This window comes from Fringilla coelebs, assembly GCF_963513975.1.
Source record: "Fringilla coelebs genome assembly, chromosome: 18".
In the NCBI taxonomy this organism is placed as follows: domain Eukaryota; kingdom Metazoa; phylum Chordata; class Aves; order Passeriformes; family Fringillidae; genus Fringilla; species Fringilla coelebs.
In genome coordinates, this window is record NC_140044.1 from 13483299 (window position 1) to 13501929 (window position 18631).

The 18631-nt window shown below is 44.0% G+C and overlaps 1 protein-coding gene across 1 annotated transcript; it reads right to left on the reverse strand.

The window, feature by feature from the left end:
• Nucleotides 1-14732: 14732 nt before the first annotated feature.
• Nucleotides 14733-17784, reverse strand: GDF5 (growth differentiation factor 5; the record flags this gene model as incomplete). Its single annotated transcript, XM_084217822.1, has 2 exons — nucleotides 14733-15601; nucleotides 17151-17784. 2 exons carry the CDS (start codon nucleotides 17782-17784, stop codon nucleotides 14733-14735), a joined length of 1503 nt encoding a protein of 500 aa, XP_084073948.1.
• Between the last annotated feature and the right edge of the window lie 847 nt (nucleotides 17785-18631).

The window sequence follows — 18631 nt, forward strand, 5'->3', positions numbered from 1 at the left end:
TCCAGCCATTAGAAATGAGGATTCTCAAGAGGCCCTGAAGTGTGTAGTCATGCAGATAAAAGGCTCTTGCCACCAGCAGTGTCTCTCAGTGATGTGACATGGTCTGTCCACCACAGTGGACACTTTCCAACTCAGAGCTATGTCTGATAAATATTGACACTTACCTGGGTTTGTATTAGTCCTACCTAATGATGCACAGAAAGATTCTGACACACTTCAGTTGGAAAAAGTTACTGTCCCACCTAAGATTCCTCTGCCTGTCACTGCCTGATGTGGCACCAAGCCCCTTCCCTGTCAGTCTGTTGGAACACAGCTCCCTGAGGAAATAGAACAGCCTCTGATGGGACATGAACCCAGAAAACTTTGCTGTGGACCTGAGTTTCAATTTTAGTTTCAGTTCTGAAGGGATTCCCTGAGTTAGAGCACTGGCAATTTAATCCCCTTTACACACATTTTTGCTGTCCTCAAGCTCCTCCACTCAGCTCTGCTCAGTGGGCAGCTCCACAGCTATGTGGGTTTTACATCTGAGATAATGAATCTTCCAAGTGGAAGAGTCCCTCTTCCTGGGAGATTGTCACCTGAGGCCACTAAAGAGACTGAGAATCTTCTTGTTATGTGTTTTCTGAACATATTGGGGAACATCAACAATGGCCTCAGGTGTTCATGTGGCTGAACAGGAAAGAAAGATCAGAAAGGATATAATGATGTTTAATGTATATAATGAATTATAAAATACATTTCTTATTATTTATAATAATTATTATTTTATTAATACATTCTGATTTGGCCTCAATCCTGTCTTCTCTTTAACCTCTCCCATACTGGTTCAGTGGTTATTACTACAACTCTCTTTCCTTTTTGTCAAAATTAGCAAGGAATGATAAATAACTTTTAAACAAAGACATTTAAATATTTGATCTTCCTGTCCTCCTCATTCCCCATCAGCATATAATTTTTTTTTGAATGTTAACATAGCATATGCTCTTCCTCTGTTCACATAGAAAAGCAGACTGATCATTCTTATGCAGGCCTGTGCTTTTATATTTTAAAATGTTAAATATTCAGGTTAACTGACCATCTTGAAATAAAGTCCTGTAACAGCATCTTGTATTTTTCTCTTCTTGGACACAAGAATCAAAATCCACTTGGTAAGGTAATTGTTAGCCCAACATTTGCTGTGGGGAGCTCCCTCCTTCTGAAAAAACAAACAGAGCTTTAGATCAAGGCCGAAGTACGAATCTTTCTACTTCAATCTTTCCTCTGCTCATTCTCAAATTCCTGTCTAAGTAAAGATTTTAAATTGTATTAATTTTCCTTCTTTACCACCTGCTCCTGCTTCTGCAGAAGTAAAGTCAAAGGAATCTCATGGTCATGTGAGGAAAGAGGATCTGTCTGTGTTGCCTGGGACAAGCAGGGCTGGGACATTCTAGCTAAGGAGGAAAATAATCCACATGGGTATTCCAGGACACTCTGGAGATCATGATAAAGAGAAACCCAATAGAAAAAAACTCAGTTCAAGTACAGCAAGTCTTATTAATTCTGGCTCTGTGCCAATAGTGCAGGAGTGCCAGCTGGCCCCCGCTCCTACATGAGTGTCTTTCCTGGTGCTCCAGGTTCTGAAAGGTTGTTCTGTACAAACCCCCGAGCCAGTGTGCACCTGGCACTGCCTCCTGTCTCATGCACTCCTGTAGGACTGGAAGTGCAGATCACTGATAACGTACACCTTGGAGCACTGCTATATGTGGATTGACTTCTTCCAGAGCTTTCCTGCATGTGTCTGCTCTGCTCGTAGCAGAACTCTGAGTTCCAGCAGAGTGGTGAGGGGCCATCTGACCGCAGGGGAAACCTGTGTTCACTGGATCCCTGTCTCTGGCTGTTGCTGAAGGAAAAGGGCTTTTCTAAGCTTGAACTGGTAGTTCATAAACAAATTTGTCATACTTTGCTCTTGCAAAATTTTTCTCCTTTTCATATGGAGTAAATCTGAACGCTTTGAGGCCAAGTCCACCCTTAGGAATACGTTACAAGCTGAAAAGGGACTTTTAATGGAAGAAAATTATATTTTAGCAACATAAAGGTAAATAGTCCTCCCCATAAGACTCAGTTTGGGGTGTCAGTGTGCATATATTTTTCTATTGCCATTTCTCAGGGAAAATGCTATTTAAAAATATGAAATTAAGATGTATTTTTTCAATAAAAACACAATGCTTACAATTCACTCTGGACCTTAAAAGGTTTGGCAAGTATGGAGATCAATTCCCTGATCTGGAATTCCTTGGCTAGAGGTGCAAAGCAGTCCTTGCTCTGGTCTCCAGAAGGGAGTTACCCCTCTTCTGCACCAGTGCTGCAGGAGGAAAAGCAGACATGAAGCAGAGCAGGCTGCTCAGTGCTGCACCTCGCTGCGTTTGGTGAAGCCTGGCAAGCACAACCTGAACTCCATGGCTGAACTGTTCAGGAGGAGTAGAAATAGGGCCTGGTTACTTTTTCCAGGCTTTTATATCCTAATGGCTGCTGCTACTGTTAAATATGATAAACTCCTATTTGTTCACGTTAGCCGGCCATCAATACTCCCTGTTTGCTGGGCAAGCCCAGGACGTTCCCCTCCCCACCTGTCAAATCTGTGTGCTTTGGAGTGTGCTTTGGCACCCTGCCACTGCAGAGCCTCAACGACTTGAGCAGAAATGAGACATCCCAGTACTTAAGCTGCCTCTGTTTCATGAGCTTTTCTTCCCATCTGTCTGCTTTCAGAAGAAGAAAGTGTTTGCTGGTCAGAGAGGTTTTCCACTTGCGCCTCCTTCAGCTTTCCATTACCTCTCCGAGGTTATATGGGGTGCAGGGCTATACACTGTACTGTACTATATGCAGAGGTGTTCAGACTTAATTTATTCCCTTCTCCTGGATAAAGATTATTGCAGCTGTGTGTTTTGGAAAACTATCAATGAAGGGAGTTCAGCTCATACAACACACTTTCAATAGGGTACTGTACTCTATATTTCCAGGTTCTGTTTTAATTACACTTGCATATTACCTTGGAGGAAGCTGAAATCTGGAAAATGTTTTCTCATATACCATGTCTTAAACCTTCCTGACCTTCTGTTTTATACCAAGTACTTTTATGTTTGTGATGAAAACCATATAATATGGGGCAAGGTCTCGCTATCCGGGATAATCTACCAGAGACTGTCAGTCCTTCCTAGCAAAGACTGAGCAATTCTAACTGAGAAATGTCCCCACCATCCCTCACCCCACCACCTTCCAGCAGTCATTCCTTCTTCCCTCCCTTCACATGGCTCCCAAGAAGAGCCCCAAGCTGTGAATAGGCCATGCAGTGGCAGGGAGAGGCTCCTGCTGCTCCAAAGAATCTTGAGGGACTGAGTTACAGGATGGCTCGTGCAGTGCCAGCGTACTGTCTGTATCCCAGAAAAACAAGGAAAAGGCCCAGACCCATTAGAGGGCCTGTGTCCAGCAGTGCACTCCAGCTTCTTGGAGGCTGGTGAGCCAGAGCAGCCCAGGAGCCCTTGGGGTGCCTGAACAGCTCCTCCTGGGCCAGGGGAGCAAATGCTGCTCTGGGGTGTCTGTACTGGCTGCACTGGGCACCACTGGAAAAAAAAAACAAACCTACCATCCAGTGTCCAGAACTTAAACCTCCTCAAGACAGCTGACCCTGTGCTGGGGGAGCATGGCGTTGGTGAGAACTCCAGCATGGCACGTGCCCTCTGCCAGAAATAAGTGGCTACAAGCAGGTTACAAGCAGGTTACAGAGGTGCCCTATGGACTCACAGCAAGAGATGCAAACCTCCTCCAGCAATCTGAGAACGTGTGCTTCCCAGGGCTGACAGCAGAACAAAATGTGTAGGAACCAGGCAGCTGGTCCAGAGCAGCTTTCAAGCCAACTTTAAATCCATGCCAAAGAGAGCACATCTTGATTTTCACCTCCTTGGGTTGTCTGGAGAATGTCCTGGGACAAAGTGTTTTAGTGAATATGTGTGAGCAGCAGAGGGTTTGTCAGTCCCCTGCCCAGCTCTTGAAGCCCAGCACCACACAATTCCAGAAGTACAGATTGCTGCCTGCACCCTTCTTCTATGACTTTTTGAGGAGCTCACTCCTCCTGGAGGCATGGAATGGTGGCAAACCCTCCAGCCTGGGACCTTGAGCTCTGCTCTGGAGCCTGGCACTGACAGGGCTCATGAGGTCCCACCTTCACTTGTCCCAACACCTCATCCTAAAAAGCAAAGTAACTTTTACTTAATAATGAATAACAGGAATTACATAAATCATGTCAAGCAGAGACTTTTTAGTGGCACTGAACTGGTTTTTAACTCAGCTGTAAACAAGGATTTTCAACTCTGAGGCAAGAACTTATAAATGGAAAGCTTTTCATTAGAAAGCAGTGATTATGGAAAAGCAGGGCAGGTCATAATAGGAAGCTGATTCTGAACTTCTAATGGGATGCTGGAACTGAGAGGGAAAGCTGATTCCCAGACTGTAAAGGTCAAAATCCAGTAAAAGTAGAAAGTTAGTAGTGCCTCTGTGGCGTTGATGAGACTGTTACTGTGGCATTAAATGAGTTCTGGTGTTTACATACTAAAAGTATTTGGAGAAGTGACAGCCTAAAGGAAAAAACCCAAGAAGAAAAACGAAGGTGCATAGCAAAAGCAGAACAAAGTTGATCGACCTCTTCCACAGAAAATAAGAGAAAAACATTCATCACAGCCTGCACAGGTAGAACAATGCCCATGGGAGTAAGTTTTTTCGTACAGCAGACAAAGAAGCCAATTCAGTAATTCAAAGTGGAAACTGGACAGTAAGTAGAAATAGCTGCTTATTAAAAAATGAAGTGCTAATATTCCCAGAATTAGCTTAGAGCTGAATGTGGTGAGCTTTTTAAAACTTTCGGTCTTTAAATCAATCCTGGATCTCTCTTTCCAAATATGTAATACCCAGCTACTACATAGCGTCATTTCATTCCACAGAACTCTAAATATAGGGTCTTTAAAAACCTAGATGGGAAAAGAGACATCAGACAGCCATGCTCCTCTAACAGGACAGTGGCCAGCCCCTGGTAGGTCCCCCTGGTTTGAGCCACCATGTCCCATTGTACCAGTTTACTCCAAGTTTTGGGCTTCATGTGGAAGAATGGTTTTGCCAAGTTAGACTATGGATCCATGGAGCTCATCTTCTATAGGGAACAGCAGACCCCTACAAAGAAAATAAAGGCAGGACAAATGTGCAGCAAGGTTTTCTTGGCAGAGCTTTTGAACTTCCAGCTGTGAGGGGCTCAGAAAGTCCCATGGACTCATGGTCAACAGCTTTTCATGGATTTTTCTTCCTTTTTTTTTTCCAAACATATACAAAATTTAGCATCCCAGTCAGGGTGTGCTCAGGACTTCTGCAGCTGGGCTACCCTGAGAGAATCAGTGTCTTTGTGCTTGCTTCAAGCCTGTCCTGAGCCACTATCATTCAGTGTACTGTGGTTCTATTTTGGGAGAAAACTTGCTCCCAGTTCACATTCTTAGTCCTCACCACTTTTCCTTCTTGCCCCAGACACCTTTCACTGAAGGGCTCCAGTCTCATTACTTCTCTCACAGAAGCTCTTCCATACTTCCTGTCCTTCTCACTGCCCTTCTCCAGCTCTTTTGTATCCCAAAGCGTTTCAGAGATGTGTGCAGTGGCTGCATATTGTCTTTTCATTTATTCTCTATTTTTCTCTCAGTCGTTCCTAAAGTTGTATTTGCTTCTCTGATTGCTGTAAAAACTGAGCTGACACTTCAGGGACTCGGAAATAAAATATTTTACCTGGAGTAGGTAGAGTTCATCAGGCCAAATGATCCTCATTGTTCTTCTTGCTCTTATCACCTGCAAATTAAATTGCCATTCTTCAACAACATTTTTAGATTCAGTCAGTATCAACAGCCCCATAATTTGATTATGATTGCCCGTTCAGAACAGTCACCCTTTAAAGTGCTGAATTAAGTTCCTTTTCTCTTGAGACTCCCAAACCTCTGGAATTTCCCCAAAATCCCAAGATTTATTAAAAATCAGTAGGCTTACTGGTGCAGGTTAAATGTTTTAAAACTCTGACAATGCCAGCACATGCTCCTCATCACTTTCTTATCTTACTGGCATGGGAAATATTTCATTACTGTTGCAAGAAGTGAATTATTCCTTATGGCTTTTTCTCTTACCAAAAATATCATGTTTTGAGAGACAGATAGCCCCACTGTGTTTTGAGATAAAGAGCAGGTTATTTTTCTAGAATTCCAAAGAATCAATTTGTGTTTAAAGTTTCTGTGCCACTGGAAGATTCCATCTTATATTTTCTGGAGCTTACTGATCATATACTATTATGCTCCTGCCAGTTGCTCAAGTCCTTTCTTTCTCTCCTCTCTCCTTCCTAACACTCAGTGTTTGTTGTTTGCTGCTGGATTAGTCTCTTGACTAATCCAGCAGCTGTTCTCACAATGCTCCTGAACCACCAGGCTGCTGTGACCAGCTGTTTACCTAACAACACAGGGAGTAAAATAATCAGTTAAATGTGGAAGCATGTACTTTAGGTCCTTCTTTGAGGTCATATCAGCTATTCCCCAGGGGGTGTACAGGGGTAGGTGTCTATCTCAGCCCTGCTCTGCAATCTGTCCAGCTTCATGCTTGTGGGGCACAGGCAGGAATGTGACTCTCCCAGTAGCAGTGGGTGACATGGGGCATTCCCCCTCCTGGTGCCTCCAGGCGGGCAGAAGTGCAGCAGGGAAAAGGAACTGGGCCCAAGGTCTCATCACCTTGGCAATTAAAAACCTCCCAACAAACCCAGGGACTCTTGTGTTTAATAGGAGCCTCTCTCCACTCCCTTTTTCTCCTCACAGTATGATCCTCTCATGCCTGCAGCTGAATCCCTGCAGGACAGAGGGACCAGCCCCTGTCCCCAGCCAGGAGGCTCATTTGGGACACTGTGCCTCGTGTCACTCACCAGCTCCTGCCTGGCACAGACGCCTCAGCTCACTCTCCCAGAGCCTGGCTCTGCCCTCGTGCTCTTGGGAAAGCTGCTTACTTTAGGGCTCTGAATCAGCTGCTGGAGCCAAGGGCTGCTGAGAAAAGCACAAAAATGCCAAAGTTCAGCACTTTGTAAAGTCCAGAGCTACCTTTAACCCCAGGCTGCATGTCCTAGGAGAAGACAGACTGCTTGTGCCTGCTATGACATCTGTGATCCACCTGAGATCTCATCAATGAAAGTCCCTCATTCTCCAGAATCAGGTTTCTAACCCCTGTGAGTTTGAACTCCGACCACAGCACACATGGCCACAGTCAGTGTTGTGGGAAAGTTACTGCTGTTTCTGTCTGTTCAATGCCACTGTCAGAAGTTATTTGCCTCTGCTGAGCTTCTAAAATATTGTACCAGCAAAGGTGTGGCCAGCAGGACCAGGGCAGGGATCATTCTCCAGTGCTGGGCACTGGTGAATCTTCACCTCAAATCCTGGGCCTAGTTCTGGGTCCCTCATAACAAGAAAGACATTGAGGGGCTGGAGCATGTCCAGAGAAGGGCAGTGGAGCTGGGGAAGGGTCTGGAGCACAGGTGTGATGACAAGAAGCTGAGAGATGGGTGGTTCAGCCTGGAGAAAAGGAGACTCAGGAGGGAAGGAAATTGTAGTCATGTGGGGGTTGGCCTTTTCCCCCATGGAACAAGTGACAGGACAAGAGAAAACATCCTCAAGTTCCTCAAGTTATGCCAGGGAAGGTTTAGGTTGGATATTGAGGTCAGTTTTTTCATAGGAGGGGTGGTCAGTCATTGAACAGGCTGCCCATGGCAGTGGTGGAGTCACCATCCTTGGAGGTGCTCAAAAATGTGTGGATGTGGCACCTGGGGACATGGGTTAGTGGCAAACCTGGCAACGCTGGGTTAGGGGTGGACTCCATGGTCTTGGGGGTCTTTCCCCAACCGTAACAATTGTGTGATTCCATGATCCAGCAGCTCACTCTCGGCCTAAGCCTTCAGCAGCTTCTGGCCTGGAGCTCTCAGGGAAGCTCTGGAAGCCACTAGCATGGGACGGGCAGGCAAGCGTGTTCCAGACTGCAAGGCAAGGTGTATTCTATTACCATCTGCATGGCAGGTGTCTGGTGTCAGGTGGGCAATGCTCCTTATCTCTCTCTGAGTGACAGCAAGGGACATCTGCTGATAACAGGCTATTGAATGTTACTGCATGACTCATAAGAACTACAGCATCCCCCCACTGTGAGATGCTCCGCCCAGAGGGAGGAGCCAAGCATTCCTACCCAGATATAATCTGGAGATTCTGACACACCAGCACAGCTTCCCACTGGACTCCCCAGAGGAACAGCAGCTGCTTCTACTTTCACGGATCTGCAGAGGAAGAATACACCCCTTTTCTACAAGAACCCCCTGCTCCAACAGAACCACCCCTGACACTCCAGGAGGGCTGCCGCCCTTTTCCAACTGGACTGCTACCAACACCCTGACCCACAGGGTGTCAGGTTGAGTTCTGATTCTGTCGGTGTTGTTCTAGTGTATTCCATTGTTTTATTTTATCCTTTTATTTTTTCCCCTTCTGTATTAAAGAACTGTTATTTCCTGCTCCCATATATTTTGCCTGAGAGCCCCTTAATTTAAAATTCATAGCAATTTGGAGGGGTGGGGAGGGTTTGCATTCTCTATTTCAGGGGACGCTCCTGTCTTCTTTAGCAGGCACCTGTCTTTCCAAACCAAGACAAAGCACTAAGAAAGAATTCCTTTCACCAAGCCCTCAGGATAAGGGGCTTTTTACCTGGTAGACACATAGAGAGAACCATAGAATCATTTTGGTTGGAGAAGACCTCTGAGACCTTTGACTGATCCCTACCTTGTCAACTAAACCATAGCACTGAGTGTCACATCCAGTTGTTTCTTCAACACCTCCAGTGATGGTGACTCCAGCACCTCCCTGGGCAGCCCCTGCCAATGCTTGACAACCCTTTCTGTGAAGAAATTCTTCCTGGTGGCCAACCTGAACCTCTCCTGGCGCACCTTGAGTCTGCATCCTCTTGTCCTGGTGTTTGTCACCTGGATGTGTCAGTTCCCCCAGCAGCACTGCCACCCACCCAGCTCCTGTACACTTGGAGGTGCATCCACTCTGCAGTTCCTCCTGCGTTTGCCCACCTTAATATTCAGTCTTTCACCCAGTCTCTCACCCAGCTGCCTGTCTGCATCCCCCCCCAGAGCCACTTACCCCCAGGTCCTCTCCCCCAGCCACATTCCCTTAGAGCACCTCCTCCTGCTTCTCCCCTCACTGCCTTTAGCCCTTAAATCCTCCCTAGCTGGCTTCCTGTAACCTGATCACCAACCCTAGAGTTAATGACTTCTTTGCCATCTGAAGTTTATGAGCCTTGTTTCACCTTTGCAGAAAAGAGAGCTGTGGGGAAGGTATCCATCCCCTTCTCTCAGCTTGGGGAAGACCCAAGTTGTGATTCTCTTCTGAAATTTCTGGAGAAAAACTAATGTTTTGAAGGCATTTGCATGAGCAAGCTGAAATGTCTCTGGTTTTATCAGTTAAAGCCTTATTTCTGCCTTTATGCCACAATAAATGGCATTGTGTAAAAACAGGCAGATGGAAACTGGATGTGCAGAAGCAATACCTTCATTTTAGTTTGATTTAAGGAGTTTAATGGCATTTCTCTGGCAGTATGATGGACAGAGGCTACTCAGCTTGGATTCCTGGATGGCAAATTATGGCTTAAGATATTATATCAAATAGATTCTAGGAGAAAAAAAACAGTGAAAAGAACATTTTCTGTCCCCTCACAGAGGGTCAGCCAATTAATCACTGTTATTGTTGACTAAGTCATTTTTTCTTGACAGCTGTGCCCTTCAAAATGACATCAGGGGAAACTGAATCCATTTGCATTACTTCAGCTGGCCAAATCACTGCAGAAAGTTGAAACTAGTTCTGAAAAAAAACAACCAGGCAAACAGGGACATCAGTGAACTCAGAGTGACAGAATAAATGGGCTATTCTGAGTACTCAGCAAAGTGCATTTACTGCTCTGTATTTACTGTTTTTCAAAAAATCTTAAGATTATTGTTTATTGGATTTGTTGAGAAGCAATGAAATCTCCTGCAATTTTATTTTTAAATATCATTTTACTACCCAACAGCAATAGTAAATCCATAAAATAACACGATTGACCAGAACTATGGAGTAAAAAAAAATATTGTTTGCTTTGTACATTCTTATTAGTCTTGGCTAAGATGTTATAAAAGCAGTATCTTTTAACACCTTTTATTATACAAGGGTCAAGGGGTTTTTATGTTTCTTAAAGAAAGCTTCAAATAGCCCACATAGTGGGTTCCTGCATCTTTCATATGGCTGCTGTATAAACAAGCCCATTTTACACAGGAAATGACATAACCATGTAAAAGTGTACACGGAGTTTAGGCACATATTCAAACACTAATGGGAATGCATTGTTTTCAATGGCATACTTTTATGTTTACCTATTGAGCTTAGTACCCATATTTTAGCCAAATACAACAAAAATTATCCACACATACCTGTCTTATAGTGTACTGTTTATTTGAAATTTGGACCTTCACAAAGACTCTCGTGGGACAGATAATGACCCTAAAAAGTAAATACAAATGAGGCATTCTCAGTGAGAGAGTGAAACCTGCCATCATAAAGGTGGAAAGCTAAACTTTTAACCTGTATTGCTTTACAGCTCAGGTTTCTGCCATCCAGTTGCTCACACCAACTCACCCATGGGAAGAAAGCTGTAACAATAACTTAGGGTGTCTATCTTTGCACATTATATAATGACCTGGCTAAAGAAAGTAGTGCCAAACTCCTGCAGTCATAGAATCACAGCATCACCCAGGTTGGAAAAGACTTCCACTAAACCACATCAGCAAATGTCACATCTGTTTGTTTGCTGAATTTCCAGGGGTGGGTGACTCCACCACTTCCTTGGCCAATGTCAGATTCTGTTTCTCTCCAGTTTCTGTGCCGAGTGTCAACTCCAGGGTGTGCCTTATTCCTAAAGCCCTGGGTTTGGAGGGGAATCAAGATTGACTGAACCCTGCCTGGGTCTTTCTTTTGTGCTCATCCATGCCATTCATGTACCTGGGGAAGTTTCAATGCCTGTTTCTGTCCACATGCCAGGTAACTGAAACTGCAGATTGCCATGTAAGGTCTTGACAAGACTGGCAACAATTTGTGAGAAAACAGAAGTTTGTGCCAGGGGATTCCAATGCCTCCAGCAATGTACCAATAAAGCACCTATAGGCTGGTACACATTTACACCATGGGCAAAGTCAGTCGAGCATTCCAGAACAAAATACTGTAGAACTGCAATTTCCAGACTTATCAGACAATTTCACAATGTAAATGCAAAAGGACACTCTGGACATCACAATATTGGTTTAGAGCTAATGGTATCAGCCAAGAATGCTCAAATTAAGACCTAAAAGTGAAAAAATGCTACCTTATTCCTATGCCTATGATTATAAACTCCTCACTTTGAGCTGAACCAAACTTGAGCAGTGCCAGGGCTGTCCCTTCTGGATGTCACCGGATTTGAGAGACCAGCCAAACAAACTGAATGTCAAATTACCTCCTAACCCAGACACTTGGGCTTAAACTGCATCTGCTTTGGCCAAAGCCATTTTTGAAGCAGTAATAATCCATTATGATTCCAGCATTTTACTGTCTGTAGTTTCAAATTTGTTTAAACTGATATTACAGACCTACTGGTAGCTTAGTTTTTTATTTTCCTTTCTAGGTATAACTCCCACCAAGCAGAATGTAGGCTTTTGAATGTTTGCCAAAGGGTGTTTGTTAAGACTTTAGTTTGATGGTATTTCTTTTTTTTTCCTCAGATCATACTGTTTGCTTTGGGATAATTGCAAAACCATGGCATATTTTTCCATTTAGATGCTGATACATACTCAATTTAAATACCTTTACCTGAGCTTTTATCTTGCTTTATTCATGCATTGAAAAACTCATATAAGGACAGCAAGAAAGAACCTCAGAGAGGTTCATACCTGTTAGGTTTTAGAAACTTTCTATCATGACCAGCCTCACCAGGACTCTCAGGCTGGTCACCAGCTCTGCCATGTGAACTGAACAGGAATTTTCCTCCTCAGATTTCCAAACTCTCATGCCTCATGTGTAACATCAGTGCTCCTGTCCACCACAGTTGTTACAGCACTTGATGAATCCAGGTGTATTAAAGCAAACTGCCCCGTGCAGGCAGTCCTAATCCCAGGAGTTAACTTGTCTTAGCTTAGATTTGCTTCAAGTGTACTTAAATAGGCAGTATTTGCTATTTAAAACTGATCACCCTTAGCCATTGAGGCATGTGCCTGTGTGGTTAGTAACTGGCATGGCACAGCTCATGTCAGAGCAGAGATTTCCTTGGGAATGTGCAAACAGCATTCCCAGAGAGTGGGAAAAGCACTTGGCTAAGGAAGAAAGGAGACAACCCTTTGTCATGGTCATCTAGCAAACCTCTCCAGGAGATAGCTGGAGCCAGTGCTAGAGGAAGCTGCAAACACACCTGAGAACAGCCAGGAGCAGGAAAAGAACTGCTTGAACAGATCAGGGAAGAAAAAAAAGCCTGAGCTGCCCTCCTGGGTTTGGACTTGGCAGGGGAATGTTTTCCCTCCTACTGTAGCAACAGTAAAAATCTGCAGTGTTTAAATCAGGTTTTAGTAAAGCTTAGACTTGTAGTTTTGAAAGACTGGCTGCTGCAAGGCAGGTATCGCTGGGGCCAGTAACTGCTGTGCCTGGCCTAAGGCTCCATGAGGATGAGGAAGAGCAGGACCTGGGAAGGGACACTGAGAGTCCGGAAGGGAGATGGGGAATCCCTGCAGGCAGCCCTGACCCACCAAAGAGACCCATAAAGCACCCGAATTTGTCACACACTTGGTACAAAGGAGCTTCGAGTGCTCCTCATTCCATTTGCCTGCTGTCCTGCATGCTGGGCATTCACCATCTGGGCAGGGGCAGCTTTCTGGTCCCTGGGTTTGCAGCAGGTGGGCAGTCCCTGCCGGCAGGAAAACCAGGCAGTGTCAGTCTCTGCAGGCAGGAATGATGGCACTGAGCAAATTCCGCAGACCAAACCTCCCTGCAGGGCTGTTCTGCATCCCTGAGCTGCAGGTGAGGGCTCAGGGCAGGTCCCCTGCACAGGAGTTCCCCAGGTGTCTGGCTGCTTATCCAGGTACATTAAGCTGGTTAAAGGCTGAGCTGCCCAGAGAATGCAGGAGGAAGGGCAGAGCTTTATGTTGCTGTTTATTGTCATTGATCAGGAATTTAGGATGGTTTGCTGCTGGTGTGAGCTTGAGCATGTCCAGACTGGGGCACTGAGCAGAAGGACCTTGGGGACTGTACTCAGCTCCCTGCCTCTGCCACACCAGTGATGCTGTGCAGAGCCAGGAAATCCTATGAGTCGATGGTCTAAGCAATATCGAACCTTAGTATTTCTATTTTGTACTATTGATAAACTCCTTTCAGTAATTTCTGTTGGTTCATAGGACCTTTCTGATCCATCTGTAGTTAAACATTTGGTACCTAGTTTTGTGGGTGGAAACATACAGGGGCAATCCCATTTATAATCCATGTCTGTAATAGATAAAGGGGATATACAAGCACACAGCCCTTGGAGGCTGGAATAAATGGATGCCAGAGCTCTTTTGCAACCATCTGCATAACTCATTTTTGCCCCAAACACATCAAGTCACAGTGTTATTCCCCACCAGATCAAACCAGCCTTCCTTTCAGATCTTTCTTTCAGTGTTTGCACAGTTTCTCTCTGTGGCAGCAAAATACACAGACATGTTTTGCATACCCCTGGTATTCAAAAGTCCTTTCCTGCATGGAAAAGTCCCTTTTACTTGTATTTATTGTACAAAACCATAAAACAATTTCTTAATTGTGTTAAATTATGCAGAGTTGGACAGCTAGGCACAATGCAGCACTGTGTCAATAATTTATTACATCTTATGCCATAATTGAACGCTTTTACTATGAGCACTTGAGAACAACTTGGACCTTATACAGAATAATATATTTTGCTACATAATAATGGAAAGGTGGATACTTAAGAAAGATGTGTAGCTTGGAGGAAAACATACATGGAAGCAAATACCTCCTGCATCACCTATCTTTATGTAAAACTTAAAACTAAACCAACATATTATATTTAATAACCCCTTTTTATATATGCATAGTTTCAAGAGCTAATCAGAAGGAAATCATATTACAGTGCAACTATTTACACCAAGATGGGGGCACACCAGAACACAACTCTTCTCAACATTGGGACTCTTTTCTCACATTTATGAATGGACAAAGCACATGGGAATCAGACAGAAATTCATTCTCAAGAACAATGTTCAAGGAACAAACAGGTCATATCCACAGCTCACTGATATCATCTCTATCCACCGTCTCAAGGTTAAAAATAGGAGATCTCAAGGTGTACAGGTATCATCTTCTCTGCCATGGACTTCACTCAGAGTCAGTCCTGTGTTGCCAGTGGCACAAGGCCTTAAATCCAGCTGTGTGACAGCATCCAAATGCCACTGAAATATGTCCATGGAGAGACACGGAAACACTGGATTTATTGCTACATCCTTGTAAACATACTTACCCTAGGGGTAAGAAATCTAGTTAACCTTGTTTGAGGAAAAGTTATGTCCAATGTGTCAAATTACCCTTCATAACATATTCACACGAGCAACAGTTCTGCTACCTGCAGCCACAGGACTCCACCACCATGTCCTCGTACTGCTTGTAGACCACGTTGTTGGCAGAGTCAATGAAAAGGATGCTGATGGGGCTCAGCCGGGTGGGGACGCAGCAAGTCGGGGGCGTGGACTCGGGGTCCATGGAGTTCATTAGGGTCTGGATAACGGCGTGGTTGGTGGGCTCCAGGTGGGAGCGCAGGGGGAATTCACAGAGCCCTTCGCAGTGATACGCCTCGTACTCCAGAGGGGCTATGATCCAGTCATCCCAGCCCATATCCTTAAAATTCACGTGGAGAGCTTTTCTGCTACACCTCGCCTTCAGATTCTTGGTGGGCCTCTTCCCTTGCCGTGTTGCTAGAGGAGCTCTTCTCTTCCGCCTCTGGTTGAATAAGTACTCATAAACAGTTTTGTCATCTTGGCCGGATCTAGCTTTGATTTCATTGAAGAATAAGTCTCTTTTTTTTGTCCTCCCAAACACCAAGAACAGAGCTTTTTCATTGACCTGTCTTCCTGTTCTGTTAAATCCCACACTCCTGAGATCAACAGCTCTCCCCCTGTCAAAAGTTTCCAGTTCAAAACACAAGTTAACCAAGTTTTTAAAGTTTCTGAAAAGTTTCCAGATGTCAAACACTTCCCACTTGGGTGTATCGGTGATGCTGACAGTCCGAGAGTCCAAGAGTGTTGAGGCTTGTCTGTTTGTAGAGCAACTAAATAATTTTACTTGGGAAGTTTTTCCAGAAGAATGAGACTTCCATGCATCAGAAGGTTTTTTCCTCAATATTCGAAGTTCTGCTCCCAGCAAACCATCTTTTTCTAATGCACTGATGTCAAAAATGTATTTTTGTTTTCTTATAGTTGGTGCTCGCTCATCTAAAAAAAGCACACAGATTTTTAAATGTATATCAAGAACAGAGCAATATTATTCACTTATTCAGTTCTTAATGGTTTTCCTCAAATTTGCTTATAAGCCTCAAAGTTAGCCCACTGAAGAGAAAGAGCAATTTTTGTCTGAGGGATCAGCCCCATGCAGGGACTCAGAATAACTCAGGGACTCACCAGAGAAATGAGTTTCTGAGTCTGCCTTGTAGAAATCTCCTTTCTTTCACCAGTGGGCATTTTCTACCTTCAAAGTTGTGATTAGCCAGTTGAAAAATAATACTTTTTCAGGGCTGAGCATTCACAGGACCTATTTACCACTTATATCCTACTTAAATTACTGAAAGAGAGCTTCAGTAGTGGCCAGGCCTTATGCTGGCTCCAAACATGAGCAAATTTACCCTTAGATGATGCAATAGTAAATTAGTCCTTTAAAACCAGCATCCCCAGGAACTGCCAGACATAAGGATAATTGCCTAATTAACTAAACCCCACATAATTCACAATTTTTCAAACTAGGCAGAAAATAATTCCTCTCTTTATCCTGACTTTACATTTGCTTGCTTCAGGTGGTGAAGAATATGGCTGAGCCATATTCATTCCAGTGAAGTGACATTAACAGAGCCTTCCAGTGGCAAGCTGGGACCCTGAAGGCAGCACTTGTGAGCAGTGCATCCTCTCTTCCCAGCAGCCAAGCTATTAATGAAGAGATGGCAAACAAATCCAGTCCTGGTGAGTCTTTTATCACAATTCCTTCACTTCCTTCTCAAGGAAGCTGTGTTGCTTCCTTGAGAATGTGACAAAACTCTTACAAATGTCACTGGAAGCAGGATGGGGCTCCCAAAGCAGGGTGGTGAGGTGAACATCATTCATTGGGAGGCTGGTTATTTCTCCTGTGGAAGCAGACACTAGCCCAAATTTCCAGGAACAGGAATGGTGAGATGCAGGTTCTGGAGTCCTGGATGTTATTACCCTTGGTAGCCGGTGCTGAGCTGTGGGGTCCTTGGTGCTATCTGAAACTTTTAAGGTAGTACAGATACAGCCTGCTCCCACAGGATAATGACCCCTGGGTCTACAGTGTAGTTCCTCACAATTCTACCTTGAACAAACCAGACGGGGTTTTTTTCACAGAATAGCTCTGTTCTTAGCATATTATATGTTTTTAGGCACACTACAGTCTAACATTAGCTGTTTCCATGTGCTAGTTTCCAGCTAGCTAGAAAGAAAACAAGACAAAAATGCGAAAGGTTTTTAAACACCTAAGCATGCAAAGACTGATTGATTTTCAACAATATGCATCTAAAAGACTTCCTAAATGTTTTCTTTGGCTGCCACACAACCATCTAGTTCTGCCTGTAAATGCGTTTTCCAAGATAAGGCAGGGGGACAAAATCTGCAGCAAAGTTGTGTGATTTCATTTACATTAAAAAGAGCTATTTGACTTTACCGAAGCATGATTATTTTCCAATACTCTCTGCATTTATAAGCACATTCAGACATCTCTCTCTGTCCACACTCACTCACACACAAGCTCCTTTCTTACCTTGTCCTTTGTCTATAAAGCTGGTTATTGTATTGGCAAGTCCAGCCTCCAGTTTTACACTTCCATTAACACCCTTTCTTTCTGCATCTGAGAGAGTCCTGTACAAAGAGAGCATGTATTCATGTGGCGTTATCGGGGGATGTCGGAAAGTTTCCTTAGCTTCCCTCTGGGTTACAGGCTCTTTAGTCTTTTTGGTTTTGAAAGAATCACTGTCAGTACTGCTTGTGCCAGTTTTTTTCAAAGCCACCTTGCTGCTAAGATTTTGAACCTTTGGAGTCACTGTCCTTACTCCAGAAGGTCTGCTGGGGAGATGTCCTACCTTGCCCTCCGTGGCTGCTGTTCTTGAGGGAACCTTCTTTGAGTCATCGTTCTTGGCCAGCAGAGCTCCAGCCTGAACAGCACTGCTTTTAGTCCTGGCCTTTGAGGTCCCAGCACTGTATCCATGGCTTGCAGTCCTCAATGTACCTGCCCGTGCGGAGGGATTCCTCTCCTTTCCTTCTGCTTTCAAAAATCCTAGTTTAGATCCTGGATTACCCTGGCCTGCTTCAGAATTACTCAGCGCTCCAGGAACTAGATCCAGAGACAGCCAAGTCAAATGCCAAAGCAGTAAAGTGAGAAAATGCAGGATTTTCATCCTCTGGTCTTCCTCTGAATGCCACTAAAGAAAAACTCAGAAAAGGTTCCTCCAGTTTGGCAGAAGAAAACATGAAAGAAATTAAAAATCAAAGTTAGCAAAAATGGTTTTCGTTTGAGATTAAAACATTTCAAATATCGTTGTTCAATACTTGTATCCAGTCCCATAGTGGAAATGCTCATGTACTCAGATATGATCTCCCCTGACTTCAGTCAGCAGCTATAAAGAACTTGTTCTTGAAAAGAGAAAGTTTACCACCTCGTTTTCTTCTGTAAAACTGACTGAAAACTTGAAGGAGTCTTGTTTAAATCCAAGGTTTTTTTTTTTTTTTCCAAGAAGGAAGAATGGCGTAATGCTGCCTCTGTGTTAAAAGGTTTTTTTAAAGTTTTGAGTTTTGAATCCTTTCCAGTGAAAATATTTCACACACAGAGGCCTGCAGGTGCTCAGAAATCTTTTACAAACCTGAACTCTGGAATTGGAAACGGAATTCCAACAAACCTATTTAATTACTCTCTGATGTCATGCTGTCTAAACTAATTTAACTGCGATATATTTCTTAAAAAAAATCTTCTTTACCCTTTTCATTAGCATGAGTCATACTCTGCCTCATGTGAAACAGCTCCACAGGCTCAAAACTCCAGAGGATGCCTTTTCAAGTGGCAGTATGACCTCTGCCTCAGCCCTCGATGAACTGCACGTTTAGACAGGACAAACTGCAAGATCAACAACTGAGAGCTGTCACACAGTCCACTGGACACATACATAAACTAATTTAGAAATAACTCATGTAGCTCTTTTTCCAGAGAACTTCTAACAGTGGCTTCACTCCATCCCCTGTGACTGAAGG